The sequence below is a fragment of the Camarhynchus parvulus genome, chromosome 2 (genome assembly GCF_901933205.1).
Source record: "Camarhynchus parvulus chromosome 2, STF_HiC, whole genome shotgun sequence".
Lineage (NCBI taxonomy): Eukaryota > Metazoa > Chordata > Aves > Passeriformes > Thraupidae > Camarhynchus > Camarhynchus parvulus.
In genome coordinates this window covers 42,844,737-42,861,860 of record NC_044572.1, presented here as the reverse complement: position 1 = coordinate 42,861,860, position 17,124 = coordinate 42,844,737, and the positions used below count along the sequence as shown (strand labels likewise).

The window sequence follows — 17,124 nt, the reverse complement described above, 5'->3', positions numbered from 1 at the left end:
TGGGGCAGAACATCGGAAGGAATGAGATGAGGGCACAGGGATGGAACGAAGGGGAAGGGCCAATGGGATGCATAGAATCAACATATGGCAACAGTGCATTCTGGGGGAAGCTTTTTCCTCACCATGACCACGAGGTTGTTGCTTAAGGGCTGTCCTTCAAGGGGATGGTAGTCAGCTTCTCAGCCAGTTTACCAGCCTCCACAAGTGTCATTAAATTAGTATTTGTCACAGAGGAGTCCTAAGGTTTGCAATTGGCAAGAGCTAAGCAGAGCCCAGGGTTTTGGAAGTCGTTACTCTCTTGAGTTTGATTGGTACAGTTTTACACTTGCCTGTAAAACCAAGTGCCACTAAAGCCTGGGGTTTGGAGAAGTCTGCTTTTGGAGTTCAAATACAAGATCTACAACCTCAGTTCTATTTTAAAAACCAAGCTCAGATTATGGTACCACCTCATGACTGAGTTGCTGCATGTAGATACAGTGTACTGGTGTGTTGTTCCACCCTGCTGTAAACACTAGTGTGTGTTTAACCATTCCCTGTAATCACAGTAAATGTATGGTGGCTCTTTGCAGGGCACATTGATGCTTCTGGAGACTCTAACAAATGTAATCACAATTGTTTTCCTCTTTAGATGATTTTAAGCCAGCATCGATTGATACGTCTTGTGAGGGGGATCTCCAAGTGGGTAAAGGAGATGATGTTACCATCACTTTGCCACATATTCCAGTAAGTCTCTTATATATGTGCCACTGTTTGCTCTCCAACAAATTTGCATTGTTGTTACAGTCTAATGTAAATGCTATTTTCACTTTCTTTATTAACACTGGCGGTTCAATATTTAAGCAGCCAGACTTGTAGTTTGTTACCTTAGGAAAGAATTGTACAGTTGGATCTTTTTAAAGGGCTATATTTGTAAGGTTGCCAAATTGTTCTTTACTTTTGATTCCTTCCTTCCTACTCTTCCTTAAAAGGCAAGGAGACTTTACTATTAGCTGAAGCTGTACACCTGGTTCCCATCCATTTTTAGTGATGTGTCTTGCTGAAGAAAGGCAATGTAACTCAGGCTTCAGGTTGGATGTTCAGAACCCACAGGCAGACCTGTAAGCATGCTCCTGCCCTTACTCAGTCATGTACAGATAGGGCATAGAGGGTTCCCTGCCTTTTGCTTTTAAGTGGAAGCAAGGGGACAGTCCTGGTGAGTGGCCGTGAAGTAGTTTCCCATCCACTTCCTTCCCTAATGATGCCATAAAGATCTACTGTGTGAGGATGATGGTCAAACAGCAATAAAACAAGTGATCAATCTCTTTATAAGTGCAGTCTTTTGTAATTGAAGATTCAGTGGTTTCCTTACCAAAACAAAAGAAAGTGCTCGTGTGCTGGAACTGGATTTGTTTATTGGCTGAAGTTAATGCTATATGTCAAGCCAATAAAGCAGAATTCACAGACATCAATGGGTCTGGTAGCTGCAGGGGGGCACCAGTCAGTTTGGAAGCCATGTGTCAGGTCCTTTTGGTATTGTTGTTCCCAGCATATCTGTGGTTTTAATTGGTAGGTGATGGTACTGTGATAATTCTCACTGAATGAAGCTGTAGCCTGCTTCACCCTGCTCCTGTTCATTATATGGCTTTGGTCACCCTCAGTGCTGCAGGAGGTCACATACTGGATTTTGTCTATAGAAGTGATGAGCATGGTATTGCTACTGGAGAGCAGGTAACAGCGCAACTAACAGCAGCATTCATCTTGGATTAGTTGGAAACAGAGTTGCTCATTCATTTTGTTTGTGTTGAGCAGCATCACTTGTAATGTTCCTTTCCAAATCTCTGTACTGAGGAGCTTGATTTGATTATCTTCCCCTCAGTATGAGCAGCCTCAAGTTTATGGTATGCTGCAAAGGCTGAGGCAGCCAAGCCACTCAGTGTATGTTGTTCCAAGGCAGTGCTGCCTGTGTTCTGGACAGAGAGCTGGAAAACACTTGGCATACTGGAAAAGAATGAGAGGTTTTGAGATTGTTTCATCCTGAGAAGTTTCACTGAATTTCTTGGATGCTGCTTTGCTTCCCAGTTAGTTGTCCAACAATTGGATAGGATTCAAATTCTGAGTTGAGGTTTTCTTTTTGAAACTGCCTAGTGCCTGAGAATATCTCTGATAATTTGTTTGGTGGAAATATTTTGGTGTCTCTTGCAGCTTGGGTAAATTGAAGTACTATTTCTACATGTGGATTTGGTGACTTTAATACTTGAAAAAAAATCTGGACTGGGGAAGGGAAAATTTCTGCTTGTTAGAGTACTACAGAAGAAGACCACAGACTATCATGAGTTAGAAGGGTCCCCACAAGGATCATCAAAATCCAGCTCCTAACCCTGCACAGAACAATCCCAAGAATTACATCATGTGCCTGAGAGTGTTGTCCAAGCACTTCTTGAAATCTGTCAGGCAAAAAACCCTCACAGGTGAAAACAATTCTGTCCTGTAATCCACAAAATCTGTAAGCCACTGTTACTTAGGCACTAACATAAACCCTAAACATTTAGTTCTAAGTAGAAGAGTGGAACTTAATTTGCTTGAGTGCTCACACTTCTGCTTATTGTTTAGCCAAAATCATAGTCTTTGCTGATTTAGGAGGCTTCTGGGTAGCAGAATGATAGCCAGCAAACTTTGGTCAATTTTCATTACGTTTGTGCATTACACGTTTCTTGGCTTAGATGTCAACAGCAGGCAGGATTTGACTTAAAGCTTTCTTTTTACTCTCTTAAAAGTTGCTTTCCTCTCTTAAATGTAGGAATGATAAAAATGTAACATGCCTTTGAAGACTAGACTTTCTTGAGACATCCTTTCTGAATTGTATTTCTGAATCTCTCTTACTGTGTCTTTGTTAGGAGCTCAGATTTTTTACACTGTTCAGAACCTATTTTAAATTCAAATATATTCTATCTGTGAACAACATGGAGAATAGGAATTGCTTTCAGAGTAGCTAAAATGTGATTGTTCATTTTTGCTACTCAGAATAATATATAGGAGAGTGCAGGGTTTTTTAATTTACTCCCTGATTTCGGTTGCTTTACTACAGTATGTGCAAAGGTGCATATGAATAAACATTTATTTTTAAAAATACATTCTTTTATACAGTATCTATACATTACAGAGAAGCCTGTGAATTTTTTATAGTTGAGAACATAACCCCTTGAGTAACAGCTTTTTGACGTGGCCAGGTGTGTATCCATTCTATTACATGCAGATGGACCATGGATTCAGCTGGCTGTAATGTCAAAACCAGTGTATGGGCCAGGCTGTGCAAGGATGGAGTACAGCTGAGCATGATCTCAGCATTACCAGTTAGCCAATGTGCACCACCACATGAGTTTGTTTTTTTGCTTCTCAGTCTAAGCCTTTAGACTTCTAAGGCTCTGTGGACTTGGGGATTTGATGGGAAGGCATCAAAATACCCCATTTGCCTTTGAGAAGACATTTCAGAATAATTGCATGGGCATATGCATGCTAATCTGACTTTGAAGAAGGCAGCTGCTCTTACATAGTTTGTAAGTGGCAGTTGCTTGTAATCCACTGTGATAATACTGCCATATATATTTATGTAAAATATATGGTGCAGTTTAAATTATTTTTCAATTGACCACATATTTCCTTGGGCAATAGTTCTGCTGCACAAATAATTAGACCTTTATTTCTTATCCAAACCCATGATTTCCAGGGCAGAAACATCAAGAAGATTTCTGATACTTGTCAGGGACAGCTATGCAAATTTAGTTATGCTGCCATTTTGGGAATGAGAACTGTAAATAAAGGCAGCCATGGCGAAGATGTTTTGTCACAACAGAGACACTTAAAATGATGAAAGGCATAATATTGCTATGAGGAAATGTCTGATCTACTGCACATTTTCTCTGTATTTCTCTCTTCATGAATGAATACTTTCTGTAGGTATTAAACATTAAGTTCTTAGCCTCTTTTTCAGAACAAAACATACATTCTTTCCTCTTAGTATTCATAAATTTTTGGACAGGGTAATATAACCAGACAAATATGTGCTCTTTCTTTGTACCAGGGTTCAACTCCACCAATGACTGTCTTTAAAGGAAATAAAAGGCCATATCAGAAGGACTGTGTGCTTATTATCAATCATGACACTGGGGAATATGTGCTGGAAAAACTTAGTAGCAGCATTCAAGTCAAGAAAACAAGGTAAACCTGGGGACAGGGTTAATTGATAGGATTAATTATTGCTGAAGTTTCATATTAAGACTGGGTTTTGAAACAGAGCTCTCTTATTTTGTAGTGATGTTTAATTACTAAACCTTAGCTTTACATGGCCAATTATCATGCCTAAAAATGCAGATAGGAGTGTGAATCCAAGAATAAAGAATTTGCAAATTCTCCACAGCTGAAATGACATAATTATAGTTTGCAGTGAAACACCTGTGATGGTTTCAGGCTTTAGACGCTGCCTGAAGGATGGGATGTGTTTCAAGAATCTCTAGTTAGCCAAAAAAACCCATGAAAATATTAGACTGCCAAAAAGATTATTGGACTTTCTAGGTTTGTTCCCTGCAGCTTCCTGTGGGAGTCAGGATGTTTCAATAACATAGTCTTAGGAACAAGGAACACTCATTCCCATATTGGATAAGCAATATATTAAGTGGAACACAAGTACAAAGCCTCCAGCTGGTGAATGTGGGCAGAGCTGTGGAAATAATGGTTATGGTGTTTTACCTAGACGAATTGATGAAGCCAGAAATCCTTTCTGACCCAATACTACTGCACAAATGCTACAAAGTATGCAGCTGGAAAGTTTTTACCAGTCCTACTGCTCTGCAAGTACCAGAAGTGTCTGGATCTTTCAGGATCACTGAACCACAGGTTGACACATAAAGAGAAAGCAGTCACTCAAATATCTTGTGAAGAAAAAACTCCTAAATAAGTTTAGAAGTTTTACATTAAAAAACACTTTGTTGCAGTATAGAACCCTTAGCTGCTAAAACTACTTGAAATATGGGCTGCAGCTCATTGGTAGTTGGCTGGGTGTTTGCCAGGAACACCTTGAGTTCAAGGTAAATGGACTGTAACACTCCTCTGAGTCAGTGATGTGAAAACTCATCCATGTAGCATTCATCTTGTCCAGTGGATATGAGCACATCAGAGATGAGACTTGAATTCTCAATTTCAGTTCAACTGGGCTTTGTCTGGGTGAAGCTTAAGTCAGAAGGGAGCAAATAAGTGCAGGAGGGCCTGAGTTCTGTGAGATGTTTGGTTACGCTGAGTTCTGAGTCTCATGTGGGTAAAAATACTTAAAATTTTCTCAGGTAGTAAAAAGTTGGGGGTCCCTGTTTTGATGAATAGTGCTTTGCAAAGTCATTGATTTTCTTGATCAGAAGGGCCTTTTATTTTCCATGGCTACTCTGATCTTTAAAGACCTGTTGGCACTCTGTGGGAACAGGGCTTTTAGTGTTAATACCTTGATGACATTCACAGGGGAGTAAGTGAACTTACTCCACATAAAACCATCTGTAGTTCCAAGAGCATAATTAATGCTGGAAATCTTTGACTTTTACCATCCACTTGATACAGTGAGTATCTTGCCAACTCCTCACTTCTGCTGTAGATAAACTTTAAGCTGCATTAATGTGGTATCCAACAGCTGCATGTCACTGATGAATGAAGAGGGGGTTCTGTGTGAGACTGAATCTACTGAGGCACAGAGATATCCCAGTAAATGCTCATGTACCAGCTCTGGTACCACAGGTGGTTTAGGTGAATCCCCAGGACGTTCAACATGGGCTAGTTTAACTTATCTCACATTATGGGATTAGTTTCCAGACACAAAGTGTAACACTGCTGAGGTGGGACCCTCCTAGAACAGAAACTGAGCTCTGATATCCACAAGCTGCTTCTGTGCTGCACTGCACAAAGCCATAACCCCAAAGGCTTTGCTGTTATGCAATAAATACACCACACCCTTTAACCTTATTATGGTGTACTGTAAAGGAACCTACTTTGGGTTTGTGGTTGATTTTTTGGGTTTCTTTTTCTGCCAAGGGTATTGGCTGTTCTGCAATCGCAATCACATCAGAAGTTGAGTAAAAGGCAGAAATACCTGGTTTGAACTGAACAGATTGGCACAGTGTTATTCTGGAGACTATTTTTCACTAAGGAAACAGCTTAAACTGTTTGGAAGGGCTAACAGCAAATGGATACAACCCAGGAATTAAATGCTTGTATGCTGTATTTAGCAGTAAGAGTGATTACTCTAGCCAAGTTGACCTCTAAGAGAGTTCAGTTTGAGATTATTTAATTGCAACTGAGAAAATTGTTTCTTTTGCTGTGACTGTTTTAAGCAGGATTTTGTTGTGAATAGATTTGTAGTTACTTTAAATTACTATGATTGATCATTTTTTTTTTTTAAATACAACTGCTAATTGCTAAATTAAAGCCTTCATTGTTGTTCAAGTAAAGAATTTGGCATCACTGAACCACATCTGGATTTGAAAATACATTTTGTAAGAGCGTTGCAGTGTAGTTGTATATGTTTCTTTGTTATTGAAAGTAAGTGTTGTATACAGAAAGCTGTAATTCAGTCTTCATATATGTAAAACAAATTAGAGATCTGTACAGAAGGAAGTCAGAGATTATGCATTAGCACAAGGATATTGAAAAAGCTGGACATAGTTGCACAGTACCACTAAATGTGTCTGGTTGTTTCTTCAGAGCAGAGGGCAGCAGTAAGATCCAAGCCCGAATAGAGCAACAGTCTGCCCGAGCATCTCAGCCTCCTTCACAGTTCAGAGCCCCAACCAAGCCCGCAGTTGGACCTAAAACTTCTCCTTTGAAGGATAATCCTTCACCAGAACCCCAGCTGGATGATATTAAGAGAGGTAAAGAAGGGTTTGTAGTTTCTTTGTCTTTCTTCTTTATAATAAAAACTATGACTGTGCAATTTCTAAAAACACTCAGGGATTAAAAGATGGTACTTGATAGCTGCATTGACTTCTTTATATCTTGTTTCTTTATTCATCTTAGTGAAGTGATTGTTTATTCTCTTCTACTAGAATAGATATTTATACTGCCATTTTCTCTGGTGTGAGAAAACTTCCTCTTTCTGGATAATTTTCTCTCTACCAAACTATTTCTCTGTTTGGGAAAGAAGAAAAATAATTAATGTGAGTTCCGAAACCTGTAGCTCAGTGCTGGACCAATTGCAGGGGTGTCTCAGGCCACCATAGCAGCAATAACAAAGTGTAATGGTCCAAGGTCTCCTTACACAGTCAAGTCACTTGGACAAAGTTACCCTGCACTGAGTAAGGTTGGTGGGATGGAAGGGCTAGGCAGCTGTGTTCCCAGCACAAGACAAGCTCGCACCAGGCCAAGCACTGCTAGTAGGGGAGGAATGAGAGTGTGAACAAACCTGCAGCTTAGCCTCTTCCACAGCCACTCCTTTGCAGCTTTAACACACATGCCTTATGGCTGCTAAACTTCTATTTAAAAAGTACCTTAAAGGAATGATGGCTTAACTCACTCTTCTGCTTAGGCAGAGCTTTGTCTTACTATTCTGCTGTGGGTAGGATGCACTTTCTTTGCCCATGCCCTTCTTTTGCTACTGATGTGATACCTGTTTTTGCTGTGGATAATACAGTCACAATAAAGAAGACTTTAAATTTTTGTTTGGTGGTTCTCTGGCACTGACACCAGACACAATTATTCTATTTTAAGCTTGTTCTTTCTGTCTGCTTTTTTTTTTCTGGGTTTCTTTCTCTTTTTTCTCTGTCCCATATAGCTATTTTTGTCTGTAGACTTAGCCTTTGTTAATTGCCCAGATGAAGTTAATTACTCAGCAGGGTATTTTTTCAGTTCATGGTAATCACTAGGTGACACTTTTGCTGCTAAGCTGTGTGTTTGCATAGGTGCTGACTGGTCTCACTTTTCTGCAACAGTAGTGTTTTCAATACTTGGATGCTGGTCAGCAGCCAGAATCAATGTCTGAGAGATTCATTTAGCTATATTTTTATTTTTATTTTCAGTATAATAGGTAAGGAAAAAGATAATAGGTGATATATCAATTTTTTAAATTTAAATCAGTTGTGGCTTTTAGATGTCTTTTCCTGTAGGGTACAATAAGTTACTTAACCTTTGGGGCACTCTTTTGTATACATGCAGCAATTTGTAAAGGTTATATTACAGTAAAATAATTACATTTGTCTGGGGTGACACCTATTCTAAAAGATGATTTTCTAGTGTCTAAAGTATAAGTCAAATTGTTCAGAGATATCCTAATATTTTTTTGCCACTTGATAATCTTTTATATGAAAGTACCTCCAAATAAATAACCTGTGGGGTTTTCTTTCTAAAATCAAGAGTTAGAGCACCTGAGTTGTACTAAAAATAGGACTTTCATTAGGTGCTTTATAGGGGGAGTTGATACAAAGCCCCAGAAGAGCCAAAAGCCTGAGCAGAGATGTTTTTGCTTATAGTCTATAACTCTTTCCAGCACTGATGATCTAGAGTGTCAGCATTGCTAAACCATTTATATCATAATAACCTACTTTAAAAAGGTAGAATTAAAATGGCACCATTCCCCAATAACATATAGAGAATGACAAGCTGTAAAAGCTGTAAGGTAGTCTGCAATCCTGTTATCTTCCCTTAATGTGTGTTTTATTAACACAGACTTGTAAGCTCTGAAGAGCATGTGTTCTTCCCATTCAAATAGTAGTTTTAGTTTTGGTTGAAGTACTTCCTCTGTATGAAAGAAAGATAAACAGAAAGCTGAAATTCTGTGGGTTTTGTTTAATGACACAGCACAGAACTTAAAATTCCCAAAGGAGCTTTTTGAAAGGATCTCTGGCACTTTGACACACTCTTGCTTGCAGTATGCCCTACTTAAGGGTGTGGTGAGACACACAGCCCTCATGATGTTTCACAGTAGTTTTAAAGTAACCTCAGTGCAGGTTTCTGCTTTCCCTGGTACCCTCAGCTGTGCATTTCCACCCCTCCCTTACAGATGAGCTGGAAAAGAACTTTCAGGTAGGTCAGTTCTGTCCCAGTACACAGCTGTCCAAACAGCAGTGTCTGAGGACAGAGTCAGAGCATCTGGGACTTGAACCACTCCCTTCCTTCATGGACAGAGGCTTTTGGGAGTCTGTATCAAGGGTTTTGCATAAGTGGAATCCTTTCCTCTTCAAGCTTCTATATTGTCCTTGTGCCTGAAGGGAGCATAGGTGAGGGTAGGAGCTTGTTTTTTTGAACACTCAGCTGGCATCTGATAATGTCTCATTAAGCTGTGAACATTTGCACACATATATACAATTCAGTCATTTATTTGCACAAAATAATTGACATTTATCGGACCAATTTTACCACAGTAGAAACGTTTTCAACAGCATTGACATAATTACAGCATGCAACATATTGGTATATGTCAATAGTATTGAAAAATTACAGCATGCAATAATATTAACATGATTACAACATTTGAGAAAAAAACCCCACAGAAACATACTTCCGGTTTGAAGACTCAGTGCTTAAAAATCTGAGCAGATTTTATGTACCTGGAATGTAGCTGTGGTATGTGAAGATTATGCCATAGCACTGTTTATCTCTCAAGAACACCTCAGTCAAATTTTCTGCACATCAGTATAAAATACTGCCTCTTCTAGCTGCCATCTCCACATGGTGCCAGTATCAAGTTGATTTCTCCACTTTGCATTCTATTATTACCAGTAAGTGCTCTGCTATAGGCATTCAAACTTAACCCTCCCTAAAGTTAAATGACTTTTTTTCTGAAAGTCCTTTGTATTCTTGCAGTCTGAGGTGAAAGCTTTAGTTCAAAAATCTGCACAACCTGTTGGAATTGAGAGAAGAAGTAGAAACAGTTAAACACTCTTGTGGTATTTGATACTGAATATATACAGAAGACAGCCCTATTGAGAAAGGGTGTTCTGTTTGGATAATGATTTCTGACCTTGAGTATATTTTTTTTAACTCTAAAAACTGCCAGTGTAAAACAGTCATTTTGTCTTCTTGAAAGCAGTCTTACAGCTGTAACATGAAATGTAGAGAAGTTAAGGTTCCCAAAGCAGTGTCAGCCTTTTCAGATGATGCAGACTCAATTAAGGCAAGTGCTCAAAACTGTACTGTATGGAAAGCTTTTTTAAAAGTAACTGCTGCATATCCTGACTCTTGTCATCTTTCAAACTGCAAAGGCACATCGACATGAGGTGTTTGATCTTACGGTGCAGAAATGTCCCTAGGAAAGGTCAAATTCTTTTGTTGTTCAGCTTAGAATATATGTGCACATACACACACAGCTATTTTAATGGAAGCACCATGAGGAAATGTTTAACCCATGTCTTCAGTACCTACAGCTTTACTAAGCATAGCAGTCAAATGGGAAAATGCAAAATGGAACCATTGTAAAGCAGCTGTGTTTTTCCTGTAAGGCTTTGATGTCATCATCGGCTTAGTCACTGACAGTGTGAGACAAGAGTGTTTTGAACAGAATTCCTTAGTGGTCCTGCTGAATTTCTCTTGACAGACTTCTCGTGTTGCAGCAGCCACCAGAACATTAATGGAAACAATTGCTTTTCTCTCATCTGCTCAGACAAGATGTTTAAAGTTCTGGGCTCAAGGAATGAGAGACAACAGAGATCTGAGGGGAAGCTGTCAGCTTGTGAGGCAAAAGTTGATTAGAAGAAGGGCCCTGACCAAGTTTCTACCTGTGACCAGTGTCACTGATAAAAACCTTAACTTCCCAGTCCTTGAAGCTTGTGGTACTGGTTCTGTTTTGCCTTTTCTTGCCTCTCTTCAGCATAGCAGGCTTTAGCACTACTTCCAAGGCATTCTCTCATTCCTTTCTCATAACCAAATGTCTTTTATGGTCTCTTAGTTTTCTACTTCCCCAGCAGAAACCTCCCATTCTTCATTCTCACACTAATCTTCAATTCTGTTTAAAATTGGCCAGGCTAATCTTCCTTTCCCATTGGTCAGACAGCATCACTTCCTTCAGTCATCTCCTCACCTACTGTATCAAGTCCACACTTCTTGCTTAGGTTTTTATTTTTTTTCCTACTTCTCTGCAGTATGTTTTTGTTTTAACTTTTCCCTCTCACCACCAATGCCTAAGATCACTTCACCTTCTTTACTCTATTTTACATATGGACTCTATGTTCTCAGTCCCTGTGCCAAGATTCTTCCATTCCAGCCACAGAGTCCAGCTTTGTAGTGATACATGTGTAATTCTCAGGCACTTGTCCTGTGTTAGACTTGTCTGTTGTATCTTTTTGCAACTATGGATTGTGATAGGTGATTGTGCTTGCTGCAATCCAGGATATTCTTAACAATGTATTATAATCACTGTAATTTGCAACTAACAAGTCCATCACTAGAAGAATGTAGAAATTTTACATCATTAAGCTGGGGGGAAGTTTAAACCTGGGGCATTTTAAAGAGAAAGTACCCTTATTCCTGGTTACCTTTCCTTTAGTTTTCCCCTGTTAATTTCCTAACCTTAAATACAAGGAACATTTATAATTTGGAAGCCTCAACATGAGTAGGCTGAGAACAGTGATTCACAGGTGCTCATTTGTTTGTGTATCAGACTCCAGGCCTGAAGTGTATTTTTAAAGTCTGCAAGACTGTGTTGAGAGGCAATAAGGGAGAAAGATATTACAGTACAAAGTAGTATCTGCTGTTGGCCAGTTGAATCAATATATGATTCTGTTGAATCATATTTTCTTTCTCTTCCAATGGTCTCTTATGCTAAGTCTTCAAGCTGAAAGAGTAGGTTTTACCTGGCATACTGGTAAACTACAGAGAGCACAGATGGTATAGGCAGGGATCTAGATGTAGGAAATAAATTGGAGAAACAGCATTGCTATCCTTAAATACCCAGCTGGAGTATAACCATAGCACTTGAAATTGAGCTCTAAACCTTGAAAGTGAAAAATAGTGATTTTAAATCTGGCAAAAGAAAACACAATTTCTGAAACTGATACATGCTAAGCTAGGGGAATTTTCTCCAGCAAATATTGTGGAGGCTGAAAACTTAGCTGTTACTCTTTATTTTAGACTTTTAAAGTTTTCTAAAGTTTAGAAAACTTTAGCTGTTACTCTTTTATTTTTATTGGGCTATTTTTTAGCCCAGGGAAAATGAGTCTTATTAAAAAGGGACTCGTGACACACATCTGACCTAACATGAATTACTCCTGGCATCAGTTCTCCACTTGTTAGGTAGGGTTGATAATACCTCATCTCTCCCTTCTTTCATTCTTATCCCTTTAGTCTGTGAGTTTCCAGGGCAAGCACTGAGTTCTGACCCTGTGGGTATAGTACTGCTAGCACAACAAAAGCCTAAATTTTGAGGGTTTCACATGCCATGCTTAATATATGTGTGGATGTTGTTCTCTCATGGAAACCTGTCAAGATGAACTGAGTCATTAGATACTCAGCCTTGTGGGTGAATACAAAGGAGTTGTCCTCTACTAGTGTTTAAGCCACTTATAATTATGACAAACTTAACAATATTGTATCATTTGGGGTGACATACCTTAATAGCTCTTTAGTAACCAGTCATTCAGCCAACACTAGCTGTTGCTGATGAGGCTGTTGTGGTGCTGCCATGGTGTTCCAGTGTTTATTTGCACTGGAAACCCTAAAGTGGGCAGTGTATTGAATTGTGTAACTTCTTAGTTTCAGAGTAGTTTTGTTATTTCCTGGCTACTTATAAGCTCTATAGCAGGTTATGGTATTTTTCCCACTCCCCAGTATGTGAAAATTCTCAGCTATTCTCATCTGTCCTACTGCAAAGTTGTTTGATGTCATCCATCTGCTTCTGAAGTTTGTTTACAATGGGCTGTGTGACTGTGCTGAAGCAGTTTCATACATTATCTGAAGTCAAGGCAGTTTCTGTTGTGATCATTTGCCCATGTCCATGTACCCACCCTCCAACACACCATTTTTCATGTTTTCCAAAAGCCTAAATGTCACCAGCATCTAACAGTTCAGATTTAGATTTCTGTGGTCAGCCGATGTGCTTACTTTGTATGTGGACCATAGCCTGTCAGAAATAATGAAGCTGAAAGTGCTTTCAGGAGTGTGAAGTGCATGAAGAATAATTGTGGAAGTGAAGGTTTTATGATAGTAACTTATGCTGTTGCTTCTTTAAATTTAGCTACAGCAATAAGTAAAAAAGTTTTCAGGGTTTCCCTTCCTGTCTCGATCTTTCATGTGAGATATTTTGGTGTGATAAACTATACTTGACAAAACCATCGCATTTGCACATTCTTTCTAAAATTCCATGGGGCCCTGTTTATGGTATCAACCAGATGAATTCCTTTTTATTTCAGAACTGAGAGCAGAGGTTGAAATTATTGAGCAGATGAGCAGCAGCAGTGGAAGCAGCTCATCGGATTCAGAGAGCTCATCTGGGAGTGAAGATGAAAGCTCCAGCAGCGAGGGGGAAGAGCCAGCACATGTTTCCCCTTCCCAGCCACCACACCAGCAGTACAACAACAGGAATGCTGTTGCTAATGGCACCAGCAGGCCACAAGGAAGCAATCAGCTCATGAACACGCTCCGTAAGTAAATGCTTGTGTCTTACCACTGTGAAAGCTGATTATGGCCACTCATTTACTTAGCATGATAGGCTAACTTCATGACATGCCTTTTGCCAAATAGTAGTTCCAGGGAGTTGCACTGGCTGAAATACATAGGCAGATTTTATGAACAGGGGGCTGAGACTTGTCCGAAGGTGTGGAGAGCCTGTGGGCATCAGTGCAGTGGTCCCCATTGTCCCTGTTGGGTCTTGATTCAGGCCTCCAAGTAGCCACTGGTGTGGGAGGAACTGGTGCGTTGGAGGATGGGATTTATTTTCACATGAATACACAGATTAAATGGAAATACTGGGGTTGACACGTGTCAGTTAAAGGTCTGTAAAGAGCTGTGAACAGCTCAAGGCTGTCCTGGGTTCCTAAGTGCAGTCTCTGTGGTCTTCATTGCTTTGTCAGCAGATTTATTGTGTTGGTCTCAGCTGTATTTTCACAAATACCACATTTTGAAGGGGAATTTAAATGACAATTATGTTAAACTATTGCAGCTATGGTGTTGCAAGCGTTGAATGAGTACAAGCTCACGTCACCCTTTAGAAAGTGTCAGGAACATTTTTAAAGCATAGTTCTGTCCCATGAGACTCTCCCTGGGGACATGGTGTGCATCTGTGTTGCTCTTTCCTTATGCTACATCAGGTATATTCTAACTTGGTGGAGTTAAAATATTGAATTTGCAATTGCAATAAATCATTCTTAATTCCTCCTGAGGCATATTTGCACACATCTCTTGGCACCCATTCATAGGGAACTGGTAGAGTCTGAATACAGGTATGTGTAGGGTTTCCAGCTTTGAGAAGATAAGTATATTGTACAGACCCCACCAAAAAGCCCTGCTGGAAAACTTTGACACTTGTCAGTCTTGCTGCCAGTAATGAAGGACTAAGTGAAATCCAAAGTTCAACAAAGTCATTAGGACTGTGTCCATTTCCCTGTTTCTGGTTGTGAGCAGCCTCCTCCCTCCTTCTCCACGACCACAACACTGCATGGGTTTAATGATCTGAAGCCTCTGACTGCAGGAGAATCTGGGAACTACCAGGGTAGCTCCTCTCTTCATGCAATGCTTTTTGCCTTGGATTTAAAATACTTTTGCTGTGGGGAGAATCACCCCTAACCCAAGTTCTTGTCTCCTGTGTCTTGTCTCTATGTCTGTTGAATAGATGCCCTGCAGCTGTTTTGAGGGGATAGCAGTGGGAGAATGCTGGAAGAGTTAGGTTCAATTATTAGAACACAGACATGATTCTTTCCCCTTTTTATCCCCTCTATCTCACCAAATTACAAGTGCTCTGCAAAACAGGATCAGAGCCAGTAGGTTTGATCCATATCCTGGCCTTTCATCCAGTCTCTGCACTTTGGAGGGCAGCCTTTACTTTCACAGCACATGTCAGCTTAGTTCAGCCTTGAGTTGTGATAGCTTTAACAGCCCTTTTGGTTTATTGACATCTGAAGGCCTTGCCTTGGCTACCCAAATGGCCTTACACCAAAACAAAATCTATTGTTAAAGGATAAAGAAAGCCAAGGAATTCCCCAATGCCTGGTCCCAAAGCCATATATGGGAGCTTTGGTGGGTGGAGGCTGTGGAATGTTTTCTGCAGCTGTTAGCATGGAGAGGGCTGTTGTCCCACCAGGGAGCAGCTTTGGTGGCTCTGGAGACAAGGATGCTTGGTTTGGCCTGAATCTAGCTATTAGCCCCATGCAGCTCTTTATGTTCTTGGGCAGTTTCATTAAATCACAGATGATGTTTGCATTCATTTCATGTGTTATTCTTACTTAAATCTTCCAGTGTAAATGTGACTGTTCTTTGGTTTGATTGCCATGAAATGTGAATTAACGCCTACTCACTTGTTGTGTTTTGTTGGTTTTTGTTTTCCATAGGAAATGACTTGCAGTTGAGTGAGTCTGGGAGTGACAGTGATGACTAGAGGCTGAGCTTTTGCTGTTTCTGTTACATATACATGAAGAACTAATTTACCTTGAAGTGATCCTATTGCTTATGAAGAGGAGCTGGCACAGAGATGGTTCCATGTGTGGAATTTTAATAGAAGAAATGCATAGCCCTACAAAATAGCAGATGTTGAGGACTGTTTTACTGTGTGAATTACGTGTATATATTGTGTATATTCTTATTCTGCTAAAGCTTTGAGTACATATGTACAGTGGGTGAACCAATGTATGTTCCTGTCCACCATCTGTAAGTTTAACATGTAATTATGTGAGGTCATCTAAAAATCTCTTGTTTGTAGGGTATGTTCAGCACATGATGACTTTGTCGGGGAACTTTTGTATATAGGGTGAGCATGTGCCTACAATGAGTTTAAAAAAACATGCAGGAGCTAGTGTGTGCACTGAAGTGAGACTGCCATAAATTAAGTTTCAATACTAAATTGATTTCTTTGGTTTGGGACTTTTTTAATGCCTTTTTATTGCTATTTATGGTTGATTTAATAGAATGACTTTTAAACAGTTGGACAATAAGAATGATTAAACCATGTTCGTCACAAACCTTGCTGCATCAGTGCCTTATAAGCAGGTTTTTTAAATAGTGCTTCAATTCCTGCCACCTTCCCTGTATGGAGCAATACTGAAACCTCCTCAGATTGCTTCTGCAGACAAGAGCTGTGTGTCACATACAGCCTGCTGTGCTCTGAGGGCAGTGACTCTAGCAAGATGAAGGATACACATCAATCACCTAAACTCATCCAAGTAGGAATCAGATAATCATTCTCTTTAGAAACTGAAGGGTCTCACTTAACTCAGACTTTCAGACCTAATCTTCAGAAATACTTACAATCCCAACTACTAGTGACATTGCAATGCCACAAATGCAAAGTATTTTACTTATTGAAATTCTAAGACTGGAGCCCTCTTTACAGTTTCCTAGAGAGTGCAAAAAGAAGACGTGACAAAACAGCAGTAGCCACAAAACAGCAGAAGTCTCTCTCCCACCACAGTTGTAAAGGTAGACTTTAGTCCAAAATGTTCATTGGATGAGACCTCTTTGTGCTTGGCAGGAATACACAGAACATGAAATATTTGCCAAGGGTGAAATTCACCCCTGTTTAAAGGGTGTTTAAAGGGTGCTTAGTTGGATTATTATTAACTTTTTTGCTCACATGGAAAATGAGTGCCATAGGCAGCCTCTTGTGACTTTTTAAAATCAAAATTCTGCTGACATAGGACAAGTTGCACCTTAGTTGTGATGTAATCCTGAGGAATGGGAAGCTGAATCAGATGCCTCTCCATTCTCAGGTCTCTGCTTTGCACTGCTCTCATCTGTCAGTTTGTGTTTTAACTCCTGTTTGTTTACTGAGCTCTGTCCTTTTTTTTAACATGTTGAAGAGCAAGGGGACACTTGAAGGGAGATTTTATTAAATGGTTTATTTTTTTGCATTAGATACATATTTAGGCATATTTTTGCATTATTGTACATACGTTAAAAATACTTGGTTTTTTTAAAGTGTTTTGTGATGTAGGTATGTATTTTAATGGACAATTATGAAATATACTTGATAAAAAGCCA

The 17,124-nt window shown here is 39.6% G+C and overlaps 1 protein-coding gene across 1 annotated transcript in view; it reads left to right on the top strand.

The window, feature by feature from the left end:
* Window positions 1–17,124, top strand: part of EAF1 (ELL associated factor 1) — a 20,252-nt gene extending 3,128 nt beyond the window's left edge. Inside the window, exons 2-6 of the mRNA XM_030943149.1 lie at window positions 629–723; window positions 4,058–4,194; window positions 6,715–6,881; window positions 13,347–13,577; window positions 15,480–17,124. Of these exons, the coding sequence (XP_030799009.1) occupies window positions 629–723; window positions 4,058–4,194; window positions 6,715–6,881; window positions 13,347–13,577; window positions 15,480–15,526 (677 nt within the window). The 3' untranslated portion in view covers window positions 15,527–17,124. The remainder of the gene's footprint in view (window positions 1–628; window positions 724–4,057; window positions 4,195–6,714; window positions 6,882–13,346; window positions 13,578–15,479) is intronic.